The sequence below is a fragment of the Megascapheus bottae genome, chromosome 1 (genome assembly GCF_031878675.1).
Source record: "Megascapheus bottae isolate mThoBot1 chromosome 1, mThoBot2.hap1, whole genome shotgun sequence".
NCBI classification, from domain to species: domain Eukaryota; kingdom Metazoa; phylum Chordata; class Mammalia; order Rodentia; family Geomyidae; genus Megascapheus; species Megascapheus bottae.
This window is the reverse complement of record NC_143509.1, coordinates 53003851-53016847: the sequence shown is the minus strand read 5'-3', so window position 1 is coordinate 53016847 and position 12997 is coordinate 53003851. Positions and strand designations below refer to the sequence as shown.

At 34.1% G+C, this 12997-nt stretch overlaps 1 protein-coding gene across 8 annotated transcripts in view; it reads left to right on the top strand.

The window, feature by feature from the left end:
- The window catches only part of Acap2 (ArfGAP with coiled-coil, ankyrin repeat and PH domains 2), a 131163-nt gene extending 118301 nt beyond the window's left edge, over positions 1 to 12862 (top strand). For all 8 annotated transcript variants that reach the window (XM_090344105.1, XM_090344101.1, XM_090344110.1 and 5 more), the window contains 3 exons: positions 633 to 743; positions 2461 to 2522; positions 8438 to 12862. In XM_090344105.1, the coding sequence (XP_090200231.1) occupies positions 633 to 743; positions 2461 to 2522; positions 8438 to 8538 (274 nt within the window). In that variant the 3' untranslated portion in view covers positions 8539 to 12862. The remainder of the gene's footprint in view (positions 1 to 632; positions 744 to 2460; positions 2523 to 8437) is intronic.
- Positions 12863 to 12997: the final 135 nt, after the last annotated feature.

Below are 12997 nucleotides of genomic sequence, written 5' to 3'. Positions count from 1 at the left end.
AGTACCAAGTGCTATCTAGGCAAGTACTCTGTCACTTAAACCACATCTCCATCTCTTTTTCCTTAGTTTTCAGGAAAGATCTTATACTTTTGCCCGGGTCAGCTTCAGACCATGAGCATCCTACTTATGCTTTCTGAGCAGCTGCGATGAGAGACATGTGTACTGTCATTAATATCATTCATTCATTCATTTATTTATTTTTGCCAGTCCTGGAGTATGCACTTAGGGCCTGAGCACTGTCCTTGGGCTTTCCTCAAGGCTAGAGAGTTCTACCACTTGAGCCACAGCACCACTTATAACTTGTTTTTTTAGAGCTGAGGACCAAATTCAGGGCCTTGTACTTGCCAGGCAAGGGCTTTTCTGATGAGCTAAATCCCTAACCCAAACTTATGGCTTTTTCTATGTATGTGGTACCGAGGGAGAAATTGAAACCAGTTCTTTGTGCATGCTAGGTAAGCACTCTACCACTAGGCCAACTCCTGGCCCAGATGATTGTGGAATTGTTAAAAGTAGAGTCTGTTTATTATTTGTAAAATGAATCAAGCATTTTTAGTGAAAATAAAACCTCTGTAACTCAGGTAGCATTTTCTATTTTTTGGCCATATCTCAAAGTGTCTTGTTTTCTTTAACAGGCAAGTATGTTTATTCCTAAAGCGAGGTGCCAATCAGCATGCCACAGATGAGGAAGGGAAAGATCCTTTGAGCATAGCTGTGGAAGCAGCCAATGCTGATATTGTAACCTTGTAAGCATTTCCTTTTTGCTTGGTCCTTCCATACAGTTTTTTGTACACAGCATTCATTATAGCTTCATGCTTATGTGTGAACTTTAATCTAGTTAATTTATTGTGTGACTTACATTTCTTTAAGTACATCAAATTAGTACCATGGAATACATGATTTGGTTTGCACAATAAACTATATGAAAAAAGTAAAGATGTGTGTGTGTGTGGGTGTGTGTGTGTGCACGCGCGTGTGCACACATGTGTGTGCTGGTTCTGGGTTTGAACTTAGAGGCTCGGTGCCATCCCTGAGTTTCTGTGCTTGAAGCTGGCACTCTACTGCTTGAATAACATTGTTGGTTGTTAATTGGAGATAAAAGTCTCATGAGCTTTGCTGCCTTTCATGGGCTTTGAACTATGATCCTCAGATCTCACTTAGCCTCCTCAGTAGTTATGGTTATAGGTATGAGCCACCAGCATCCAGCTTAGAAGGTATCCTTTTATTACCTTCATCTTAGAGATAATTTGAGCAATTAGCTTTTGAGAGATCATTGAATGCTGTAGCTAGGACCTTAAGTCAAGAACTCTTAACTGTAAGCCCTTGTGCTTAGCAGCTTCTGTCATACTGCCTGTCCAGTGGAAACAGGAGTCATCACCTCTCTGGAGCTGTTTATTTACCTGTTATGTTAAATACTGGGGCTGGGCTTGTACTACTACCTGGAGTATTAGTATTTTATGAATTGAAGGACAGGGACTTCGATGCTACTAACTTGTGAAGTTGCATTGCCATTGTACAGGGATAAGAATCTGTACTGTTTTCTAAAGATAAGAATTCAGAAAAGATTTTGGTGATACTGGAGTTTGACCTCAGAGCTTTGCCCTTGCTCTAGTTATTGTTGAGATGGGGGTCTCACTTTTACCATGGGCTAGCTCAGATGACAGCCATATGCTACTTGGATGACTGTATGTAGCTGGGATGACAGGCATATTCTATCCTATCTTTTTCTGTGGAGACAGGCTATCTTGAATTTTTTTGCTCAGGCTGACCTGGAACTGAAACCCTCCTAATTTCAATGTGCCTAGTAGCTAAGATGACTGGTTCAGAAGGCCAGGCAGGCAGTATAAAAAAGAAAGAGGATGGTTGCCCATTCCACATGTTGTTTTTAAAGTTAGTGTTTTTTTTTTTTAAAGGCAAAGGAAAAATTGAATTCTCAATCCAGCACTGTATGTTCCAAGATAAATAACCTAAAAAACAGAATATATAGCCAATATGGTAACCTAGAAAAAAAAACTTTGGTAGCCATGGCCATATTTTATAATGTTTATATATCAAAATAATTGCTAGTAACTACAAACAACATAGGTTGTTTATGTATTGGTAACTGCCTCACTTCACAGTGAGCTGGTGTGAAACAACAGGCCATTGCTTCCATCCTGTAGAAGCAGTCATTGCAGCAATTGCTAATTGCCATAGGAGCTGATGAAAGAGTTGCAGAGTTCTGCAATACACTTGTTAGAAATCTTCTCTAGCCTTTCTCATGAGATTTGTGTAAAGGTGAGATAGTTATTTTGGTCAGCTCAGATTGTTAGGTCTTATAAGCTAAAAGCCAGTTTGTTTCTGTGGCAAATACTGATAAGGGAAAGAAAGCCATATTAGTACATGTATTATCTTCTTATATAGTTGATTGGTTTATGAACATTTGTATAACTTCATCTAAAATGTCCTTTTGCTTGATTTTAGGTTACGTTTAGCAAGAATGAATGAAGAAATGCGGGAATCAGAAGGACTTTATGGACAGCCAGGTCAATATTCCACTAATAACCATACTGAAATGCAGTATAAAAAATGCATTCAGGAATTTATCAGTTTACAATTGGAAGATTCATAGATCTTTAGATAACAAATGAGATAATACAGTATTTTATAACCTACTTGTAAATTGTGAATTGTTCGCTATGTACTGTAAATCACACAGTTCTTGGGTGGCTAATTCTGAGCCTTTAAAAACTTATAACTTCTATTACAGTACATGTTGACTTGCTATATTTAACTCTGGCTGCTGAATCCCTCTCTGCTGTACAGATGTCTTCCATATACATTCCAGTGAAGTGAATGGAATGATAGAAGTATTCTTTATATACTTACAGCAGCACAATAGTTGTTTCCTTTAGTTTTTCTTTTTAGTTTTCCAGTGAATATAACAGAGTTGTTTTCTTTTTGTTATTCAGGGAATTTCTATAAATTGTGTGTTCAGGGAAAAAAAATGTCACATGTGTTTGGCATATAAAAAGTCAGTATGGAAAAGAGCAAGAAAAAAATGTATTGATGTTTTGTATTCCAGTTTTTCAATGAGTTGAAGGTTTAAACTAAAAATCTATCAGTAAGTTTAGAACTCCACAGTGGAAATAGCATAAGTTGAAAAGATTGAAGAGAAGGTTCTTGTTTTTATCTTTACTCCTAGCAACTGTAAAATATTTGTTGGATAAGTAAAAGTATTTAGAACAATATTTTGTGAACCCTATGTAAAATAGACTTAGAGAAATCTCAACTCATGATCACCTCATTTTGAGTAATTTTCACCTGTAAGTCAAGATGTCAAGGAAAGAAAGAAATGTAACTGATTACTTTCTTCTCTTTGAACTCATACTGATTAGATATTCTTCACAAAGAAGAGAATAATTGTTGGATCTGTAGCTCCATGAATTTGAATTACTAATATAAATCCTTTAAATTCATATACATGTTAAGAAAAAATTCAAGAATTCACGACCAGAATACCTAAAACATGGTCAGTTTCCAATGAGAACATTTGATTTTTTTTAAAAGTTACTTGTAACATGATTTTTAAGCTGACCTGGCAGTATTATCTCTTCTTCCTATTAAGTTTGTTTTGAAATTTCTGTGCTTTCTACTATCACCAGTCATTTAATTTAACTAGATTAATATATAACTAATATCCATGTAAGGCCATTCTTTCCTTCAGGAAGTTGTATTTCTTTACTTATTTTCAGCCTAATTTAATAGGAAACAAGTATGGATTTAGAGACTAGAGGCACTTCAGCTGGATACTTGTAATGTAGAATGTCCCACTTGAATCCTATGGATCTTATGTGCTACTGACTAGTGATATTCTGAGACCTAAGAGTGCTGATTACAGGTGAAGCTCTGGTGTTGATTCTGGACTTTGCCCATTTGTTTCAAACTTGAATGTTAGAGTTTAAATAACTTATAATTTTGTAATAGATATATGTCAGTGATAGTATTACTAGGCCATTTTTTAGGCCTTTGTGTTTAAGCACTTTAAATAATACTGATCAAAGACATTTGTGAGGTAATAGTGAACTTCAAGATTTTAAGTTAAACAGTATTTTTTTCCCTAAAATCTTATTTAGTCAGCTGTTCTTTCATTAAGGCATTTGCTGATGGAAGTTCAGCCAGCTGATTAGATCGTAAGTCAGTGGTCAACTCTTCTCTGGAGTTGGAAACTTGGCAGGACAGAACAACCTCTATGTTCCTGCTGCTGGTAGCTCAGCCCAAATTACTTGGGCTGCTTCTGCCAGCATATAGGAGGATTCTAATGTCTCTTTCACTGTTGAGTATGTCTTAATTTTATATGTAAGTGTATGAACTTCCATCTATCAAAAGAAAAACATTTTATTGAAAAATTGTAAAAGGGTACCCATTTTAAAACAAATCTTACTATTAGTAAAAAAGTTTTTAATTTAGATGTTGAAAATTTTGATCAGTATTCTGCAAATAGTACATCAGAATAAAAAGAGATTTTTTTCTCACATTTGGGGATCATCTTGAAAATGCTAGATTTTTGACTTGTTTCAGGGCCTACTATTTAAGGCACAATAACTTTCATGTTATACAAGTGACATGATGAAATGACACAACATTTGCCCTCTGCTTGCTTTTTTTGTTTTTTTTTTCCTTTAGTCTTTGGAAAGCAGATATGTTTGATCTGACAGCAGCTGTTTATTTTTTTTCCTCTGCTTATCTGTTCATTTTTCTTTTCTCAGACATTGACTGATTGTTTTATTGGCATCCCTTCTTAGAAAAATTGTCCTAAATTGTGTAAGATTTTTTAGTCTATTGGTTATGAAGAGCTCTGTCATTTAAAAGACTTAGCTATAATTGCTTGGCAATCATGAACTTATTTCTAGGAAACTATTTCGGAACTTCTATCTACAACTCTAAGGACCTAGTACTCCTCAATTTTTGCAAGACAATTTTAAGAGCACACAGTTTCTGAAAGGAGGACATATTCCTCTTTAGCAGTCGCCAAGATTCTCAGAGGCCTGAGTGAGTGAGGGAAGTAGCATACCTACTCTTCACTGTTGGAAAACTGGTGGTTCCTAGTTTCTGGCATTGTGACTCTTCTTAGTGGTTGGCAAGTTCTCAGCCAGTTGAGAATCACAGGCTTAGGAAGGACTCCTGGATATATGAGTATGTAGCTGATCTAATTAGCTATAGGAAGAAACTGTTACAAACCAAGAGCTAGCAGGAGAGTACTATGATCACCTGGGGATAAGAGACACTTGTTGCTATTCTTTGACCAAGTTACTTTTAAAAATAAACTCAGTAAACTCTTGAATCACCCAAATTGGTATTGTGATGGATATTTTAAACACCAAAAATTGAGAATGCATTTTAACCATCAGTATGGAAACAACAACAATTATTATTATTATTCCTGTTATTATATTATTATTACTACTATTATTACCATTGGCAGTTCTGGAGTTTAAACTCAGGGCTTTGCACTTGCTAGGCAGGTGTTCTACCACTTGAGCCACTCCCCTAGCTCCTTTTTGCTTTTTTGGTTATTTTTCCAATTAGGTCTCATGTTTTTGTCTGGGGCTGGCCTCAAACTATGATCCTCTTACCTATATTTCCCTCATAACTGAGATGACAGGTATGTACCACCATGCTCGGCTTATGGTTAAGATGGGGATCTTAACTACTTTTTTGCCTGGGCTGACCTCAAACTCCCAATCTTAGCCTCCAAAGTAGCTGAACTTAGAGGTGTGCACATCATACTTTCAGTCTACATTTTAAAAACTCAGAAATGACCAGGTACAGAGAAAAGCTAACTCTTCTGAAGGGAAAAATGTGGTTCAGTGTTTTAAAGAATATGCTTAGCTTACTTAGCATTACAAATATCGAATGATTAGTTGTCTTCATTTGTAATAGACTGTGCAGTGCACTTCTGGAACCATTCCAGGACTGTATATTCTGGGTTTTATTTATGTGTTCTAGTGTAGACAAATTGTATTTGCCTAGGGAAATATTCCAAGTGATTAAAGTTCTACTTAAATTTTGAATAATAACATTGAACTTAAATTTCTGTAAGTTGGAACAATTATCTTAGTCATTGTTTTGTTTTATAGCATTTGCTTTTGACAAAATAGTTTGAGATTTAAGAAAGGTGTCATATTAACAATACATTAAATAATATTTTGTTAGAAACTGAATGGTAACAAAAAGTTTTCTGTATGAAGATGAAAACTTCTTTCTTTGTGTATCCTTTTTAAACATATCCTGTTAGTGAAACCCGTGACTATTACAGCACCAACACTTTCCTTTAAGGAGCATTTAATTCAGCAAGTAAAAGGTCTTAACATTTGTTTTGCATGGTACAATGGACCTACTAAAATGTACTTGTGGACTAGATAATAGATGATTTAAAAAAACCTATAAAACCATAAACTCACAACTTGTTCTGCAAAATATGCATTGCTGACTGTAGAAGCCATATATTCCCATTGTACTGCCCTTGAGAATGCTCATCTGGTGCTATCTGTGAACTACTTGGCATTAACAACTGCTAGAACCTTCTTCCTGTTTCTTCTGAATGTATAATGTGTGCCTTTTCAGTTACTTTTCGTGTTGAGTGGTAAAATTAGTGTGGTATTTTTGTATTATAATCTGCACTTTAAACTTTCCTGGAAAGTAAAACTCTAGACTATCTAGTTTAAATAGTATTTAAAAATATTTCTAATGTTTACAATAAATATTTTACATACTTTAATTCAACATCTAAAAGTAAGAAAGTTTTAAAAATATTTTGTATGGTTTGTTAATTGTTATTTAATGTTGATCTTTTTTCACTTTGTTTTGTATCTTTTAGAATGTCTGGAAACGGGCATAGTTTGTAGCTTGTCTTAGTGTGGAAGTACACTTAAGAAGTTCTGAGCATAACTGGGTTGTTGTAATTGGTTGTTGTACCATTTGTTCCAGTAGGTCAGCCTTTAGTTTCATATCCTACTAATGATGTACTTTAGCTCTAGCTCTTATTCTCAACCAGTCTGTTCTCCTCCTCCTCCACCACCACCACCTCCACCACCTCCTCCTTCTCCTCCTCCTTCTCCTCCTCCTCCTCCTCCTTCTCCTCCTCCTCCTCTTCCTCCTTCTCCTCTTCTATTGAATTATTTCAGGTCATGATTAAATTTCCAGGGCTAAATGAAAACTGTATAGGGGTTTAAAAATTTGCTTTTTATGTCAACTAAATATTAAAAAAGACTAAGTATTAAACATTTTTATTAAAATTCTTGGGTTGTGCTAGTAGGCCTTTTTACTAGATCTTTATCTCTTTCCCCAACAGTTTTCTAATTCTAGCTTTTGGTATATCATAGATTGCCTGAGCAATCTCACTTTTTAAACATAACACAGCTAATGCACTGACAGCAACTATAGCATGAGTTTATTAGATGGATGCAAGATATTTTATGGGAAATAATTAGCAAACCATGTTGCAATAATAATCATTTAAATCAGTGTTTTATCCCAAAATCTTGAGAACAAGATTATGCCTATGTCTATATAAAGCTAATGTTTAGCAGAAAGCATTCGTGATGAATGAGTTATCTTGAAAATAAGACTCCTTTGTTTGAGGGACTGATTGGTATGTGTACATATAGTTTCTCATGGTAAGATTAACTGTATTCAGTATGCTATGTTTGTCTATTGCTGCTTCTATATAAGAATATTTACCTGGGTCCAAATGTTTATTTCTCTTAACAAATGTCTCTGTTATTCCCATGTTTTCATAGCATTTTTGTTTATATAACCCTACAGTACACAGCAAGCTATAACAGTGTTAAACTTTGATTTAGTAGTAGTTTTCTTACTTTGTAAGTAGTTTGTTATTTTATAAACTTAGTAAGCAGTGGGTTAGGCATATTCATCCTAAGCACTAAAGTTTAAGGAATTAGCTAATTCAAACTACTTATAATTAAATGATAGTATTACAGTAGAAAGCATTTTCCACCTGATTATATTTTCTCTTGTTAATAACTTGCATCCATCAGAAATACTAGTATTTGGTTTTGATCATTTTTTGGCCTTTATCAAAACATTTATAAAGGATATCTTGTTTACCTTATTTAGAACTATTTTTATTTCTTATATGTTAATAAATGTCTTTCTTTGCATCGCTTTGAACACTTGCATCTCTACTCTTTTCTAACTTTGAGCTTTCCTCTGTGGCTGCATCTGAGGTACTTTTTTTCAGGTATAGTTTCTCTTTTCATTATACATTTTTCTTGCATTTGTATCTAGTTTGAATTTTTTTCTTCTAAAAATGCTCATGTGCACAGATATTTTAATATAATGGAGTATAAAGCAGAGTCATAAGTCATAAGAATGAAAGTTGTTTTTATTAATGTTCTAATTGTATATATTTTAAAACTGTCCTTTTATTTTCATGCAGGTGATGAAACGTACCAGGACATTTTTCGTGACTTTTCACAAATGGCATCTAATAACCCAGAAAAACTAAATCGTTTTCAGCAAGATTCACAGAAATTTTGAAATTTTTAAGGGAAAAATTTGATATTTGATTAATTCCTAATGTATATAGCCTAAAACTCATAATTTTTTACTGCTTTATATCTGCTTACACAATTTTGGTAGATATTGAATTTTTTTGGAAAAGGTACACATTTGTTGATATTTAAAAAAATTAAAACATACACCTCATATAGTTGGAAGAGGGAACTATTTTTACAGCTTTTTTTAGTTTCATTTTACTGTTTTGTTTAAAGCCTGTTTTGTAGTTAAAATTTGAGTCTAGGTTTAGGCCTTTTCCAGACTTCAAGATGCTAAGAGGTTAGCATCTTCTTTTGCTAGTGGGTGATAGCCTTGGGGTTTCTTCCTTGTCCACCTGCCCAAGACCAGTTAGTCAAGCATGCCTTCGTCATGAGGAAGCCATCACCCTCCTGTGTCAGGAATGCATCTTTTCCTTATCTTCCCTAATGATTTTTGGTGGTTCAGAAAGTGGTATATTGGTAGCCCAGCTACCATACGCACAATGTGTTACTTAATTGGAACTAGAAAATATTCTTTGATCCATTGCTCAGAAATGACATTGCATTCCTTAGGCAATTCAGTTGTCACACACACACACACACACACGCATGTATGCATGTGTATATATATGCATGTGTGTATTTATGTATACATAAATATGTATATATTATGGCTGTACAAGTAGACCAAGTTAAGTCTTTTAATTTACTGCATGTTTATGAAGCAAAGAACTCTTGTTTTTTTGTTTTCCTTGTCCTGGGGCCTGGGCACTGTCCCTGAGGTTTTCACATAGCACTCTGCTATGTGAGCCACAGCGCCACTTTGAGGTTTTTGTTTTTTTTTTCTTGGTGGGGAGGGCTTGGCTAATTGGAGATAAGTCTCAAGGACTTTTCTTCCTCGGCTGTCTTCAAACCTTGGACCAGATCTCAGCTTCCTGAGTTGTCACTAAGATTACAGGTGTGAGCCACTAGTGCTCATCTTCCTTGTTGTTTTTTAATCACCAAAAAATTCCAGTTCAGAAGTTGTAGTTCTTCATTGTTGGGGGCTGATTTCCTAAAACCTTTATGAATTAATATCAATGTAATAAAACGTTTCAAAGGTTACTTGCATGTTGCAAATTATGCTGTCATCAAAATTATACTTGAAATTTGTCTTTGTAAGATACATTTTTTGCTGTTGCTCCTGGTGAAAGGAAAAATCTCTTTATACAGGAGAAAGAAAAGCTTTTTTTTCTTGGTTTATACAAAATATAAAGCAGTAAGTTCCTTTTAATTTTTTCTTTATCTATCTTGTATTCTATTCACAGTTTTATTACTTGTATCACTTTAGAATTTGATTACATGAACCATAGACCTTCAAATTCCAGAATGAGTATACTTATTTTTCAAGTATGTGCTATAAATCAGTCTGATTCCATCTTAGATTGGCATGCCTCATTGAGACAGTAGAATAAATCAAGTAGTTTGTCGTTCCCAATTTTGACAAGTCTATCTTCTTTTAGGAATAATGTGAAAGTAATACTATTGATACTGTTTCTAAATTAAAGGCTTTTAAAAATTGTAAAAAAGAAATTATATTTAGTCAGATAATGAAATTTATCATATTCCCTTTCTTCCCATAAATCAGAATCTAAGCAGGAAGTAAATGGAAATAAATTCATATCACAGAAAATCTTCCATAATTTAGCCAAATTTCAAGCATGTGATACTTGTTTTATAATAGTCACTACATGTTAGATAATGATTAAAGATGCATTTTGAATTGTCTCTTGAACAAATATTAGTTTTTGAGCATTATTTTTAATTACAGCCTAAAAGGAACATTGTTTCCAATTCCACCTTGGAATTACAGATCACATGGACTCATCTGTACTGTACCTAAAGGGGAAAGTCTGATTTGTAACATTTTTATTAGAGTGTACTCTGAAATAAATTGTCCTAAAAGCTCAAAGAAGAGAGACAGATTAAACAAACCAAGAAAGGAAGACAGGGAAGAGAAGAGAAAGTTTGCCTCACATCTCCTCTGTAGTGCCCACTTTGGCTTTAATCTGGACTTCACTCTCCGGTCGTTCCTGATCTTGGGTCATGTGGAGGATGTTTCCCCTTGTATTAGCCTTAGTGCTGGAGCTGAACTCTGAGGTCTCAGAGACACCCTAGGGCAATTCTTGCTTAAACAATGACCCCAATGGCCCCAGTCATGTGTTTTCAAGGTGGTGTTTACTTACTAAGTAACCTACTTAATTGCTTAATACCTTCAAAGAAAGCTACATCTTTAATAGGGAGACAGGTAACAAAAATTCATTTCTGGGACTTGATTGTGCTGAGCCCACTGGCTATCTAGACTAAATTTAGCAGAAAGGATAGAGGAAACTGCTAGACTGTAATAGTTACAAGGTAGGTTGATTCTTAGGTAAAACTTGCTGTGTTAATAGCTTTTATACCATAACAAAAAGGAGTTTTCTTCTGTTGTGAAGTCTGCTGGGAAATTATGTACAACCAATGCTAATCATACTGGGGCCTCTTAGTGTGATTGTTCTTTGTTTTTTGTTCACTACTAATCTACTGATAAGAGTTTCTGGTTCTTTATATTGTTTTGTTAGCTCATTGTCATTAGCTCACTACTTAAAAATTATATTAGTATCAAAATAAACAGCATATGAAGAGCTCATAAGTTGCAATTTCATTTCATAGCCAGACTAAAGGTAATTGAGTAGTTATTTGCAATGTTTCATTGCAACATTACATTTTTAATATTCCTGAAGTGGAATTACTTCTGCAATCCTTAGAAATCCAGAAATTTCCAGGGATTTATTTTATTGCAGTGTGCCTGACCTATACTGGTCTTCACTGTAGATTTTAGTGAACTTTGTGTTGTTTTTCTTTCCAAACATATAGACTTAACTTTATAATGTATACTTCATTTGTTCTTAAATGCATTTGGAAAAAAATCTAGACCTTCACAATTTGAATGACTTACGTTTGTAATGTTAGTGGTATTTTAAAATACAATTTTATGTATGCATTTTAGGTATGTTCATAATAAACCAAATTGAGTTGAAGACTAAATTTGCCACATTTTGGATAATCAGGCATTCCAAGATCACTGTTACATTGTCATACTTACTTTTTTGTATGATTGCACTTTTGACTATGGATGTAAGTTAGAAAGATGATTTTTTTTTAAATAGAATTATGTGTCCAGAATGACCTTAGAATTGCATTATATAATGGAAAGAGCAATGGACTAGTAGTCAAGTCTTTCTTTCCATTTTGGATTCAGGACTTCTCACAAATTAATGAGTGGATGAAACAAAGTAAAAGTATGAAAGCATCCTTTTGTGTATGTTTTGCTACTTGCAGATACATTACCTTTTGTCCTGAACTTCCTGTAGTGCTTCTAAAGGCCTGCATTTATGAGTTTCCACTTGGTCTGCTCTTTGATCCTGGTTTGCTCCTCATGTTCTATAGAGGTAGTCACTTGGCTTGTTAGTTGGTGGCAGAACTCAATTATGACTGTAAGTCACAGGCACTTTACTTGTACCATGAAATGATCTGAAATCATTGTATAGCAGCAGCTTTCCCTTGTGTTTGGTTACAGAGAGAACCTGGATGAAGAGACAGGTTGGAATTTTAAGGCATCAAAATATATTTTACATTTTTGCAAAAGCAAGCAATAAAAGTGAAACATTTTAAAGCTAACAAACTCCCCATTTATCAACTGCTTGATGTTTACAAGTGAAAACTAAACTAAAAGAGGCTTGGATTCTGTTTGGCTGAATCCTGACATCTGTAAAGACTGTTTTCTGTTTACAAATAAAGCAGATTAAAATATAATTTTGTCTGCATTAACATTTTTATTGTCAGATTGTCTAGATTTTTCTTATATTTCCTCATTCCTGTTGTGAACATTAGTTTTAAACAGGGAAAGCTTGCTAATTATAAACGTCATTGGCATCATGTATTTTACACAGAGGCTAAAGGTTAATTTCCGGAAATAATGAACTACTTTTTCATGTATGTTTATGTGTGCTTTGTGGTATTTCTGGATCATTCCAGTCAAAAACAGTATGTAAGATTTCTTGCTACCTGAGAAGTTGTCTTTTAAAGAATGTATAACCAACACTCCATTTACTTTTTATTAGTATGTAGAGGATTTGTATCTAATTCATGAATGTAGTCTTACTATAGCTTGTTACTGTAAATGGAACAAAATACATTATCTTTATAGTTATTCTAAAATGTACATTATGTAAGAATTGTAAATACTATACTTGATTACTTTGTATGCTGAAAAATTACCATAATCAATAAAAAATTCACCTCTGGCATTGTTGTTTTCTGCTGAGAAATTCTACTTCATTGTGAATTGCTTTATAGGTATGTCTGTTAATCTATCTTTATAACCCTTCCAAACCAGCATATGTTCATTTTGTTTATTGATTAGTTCAGTTAAGATGGCCATA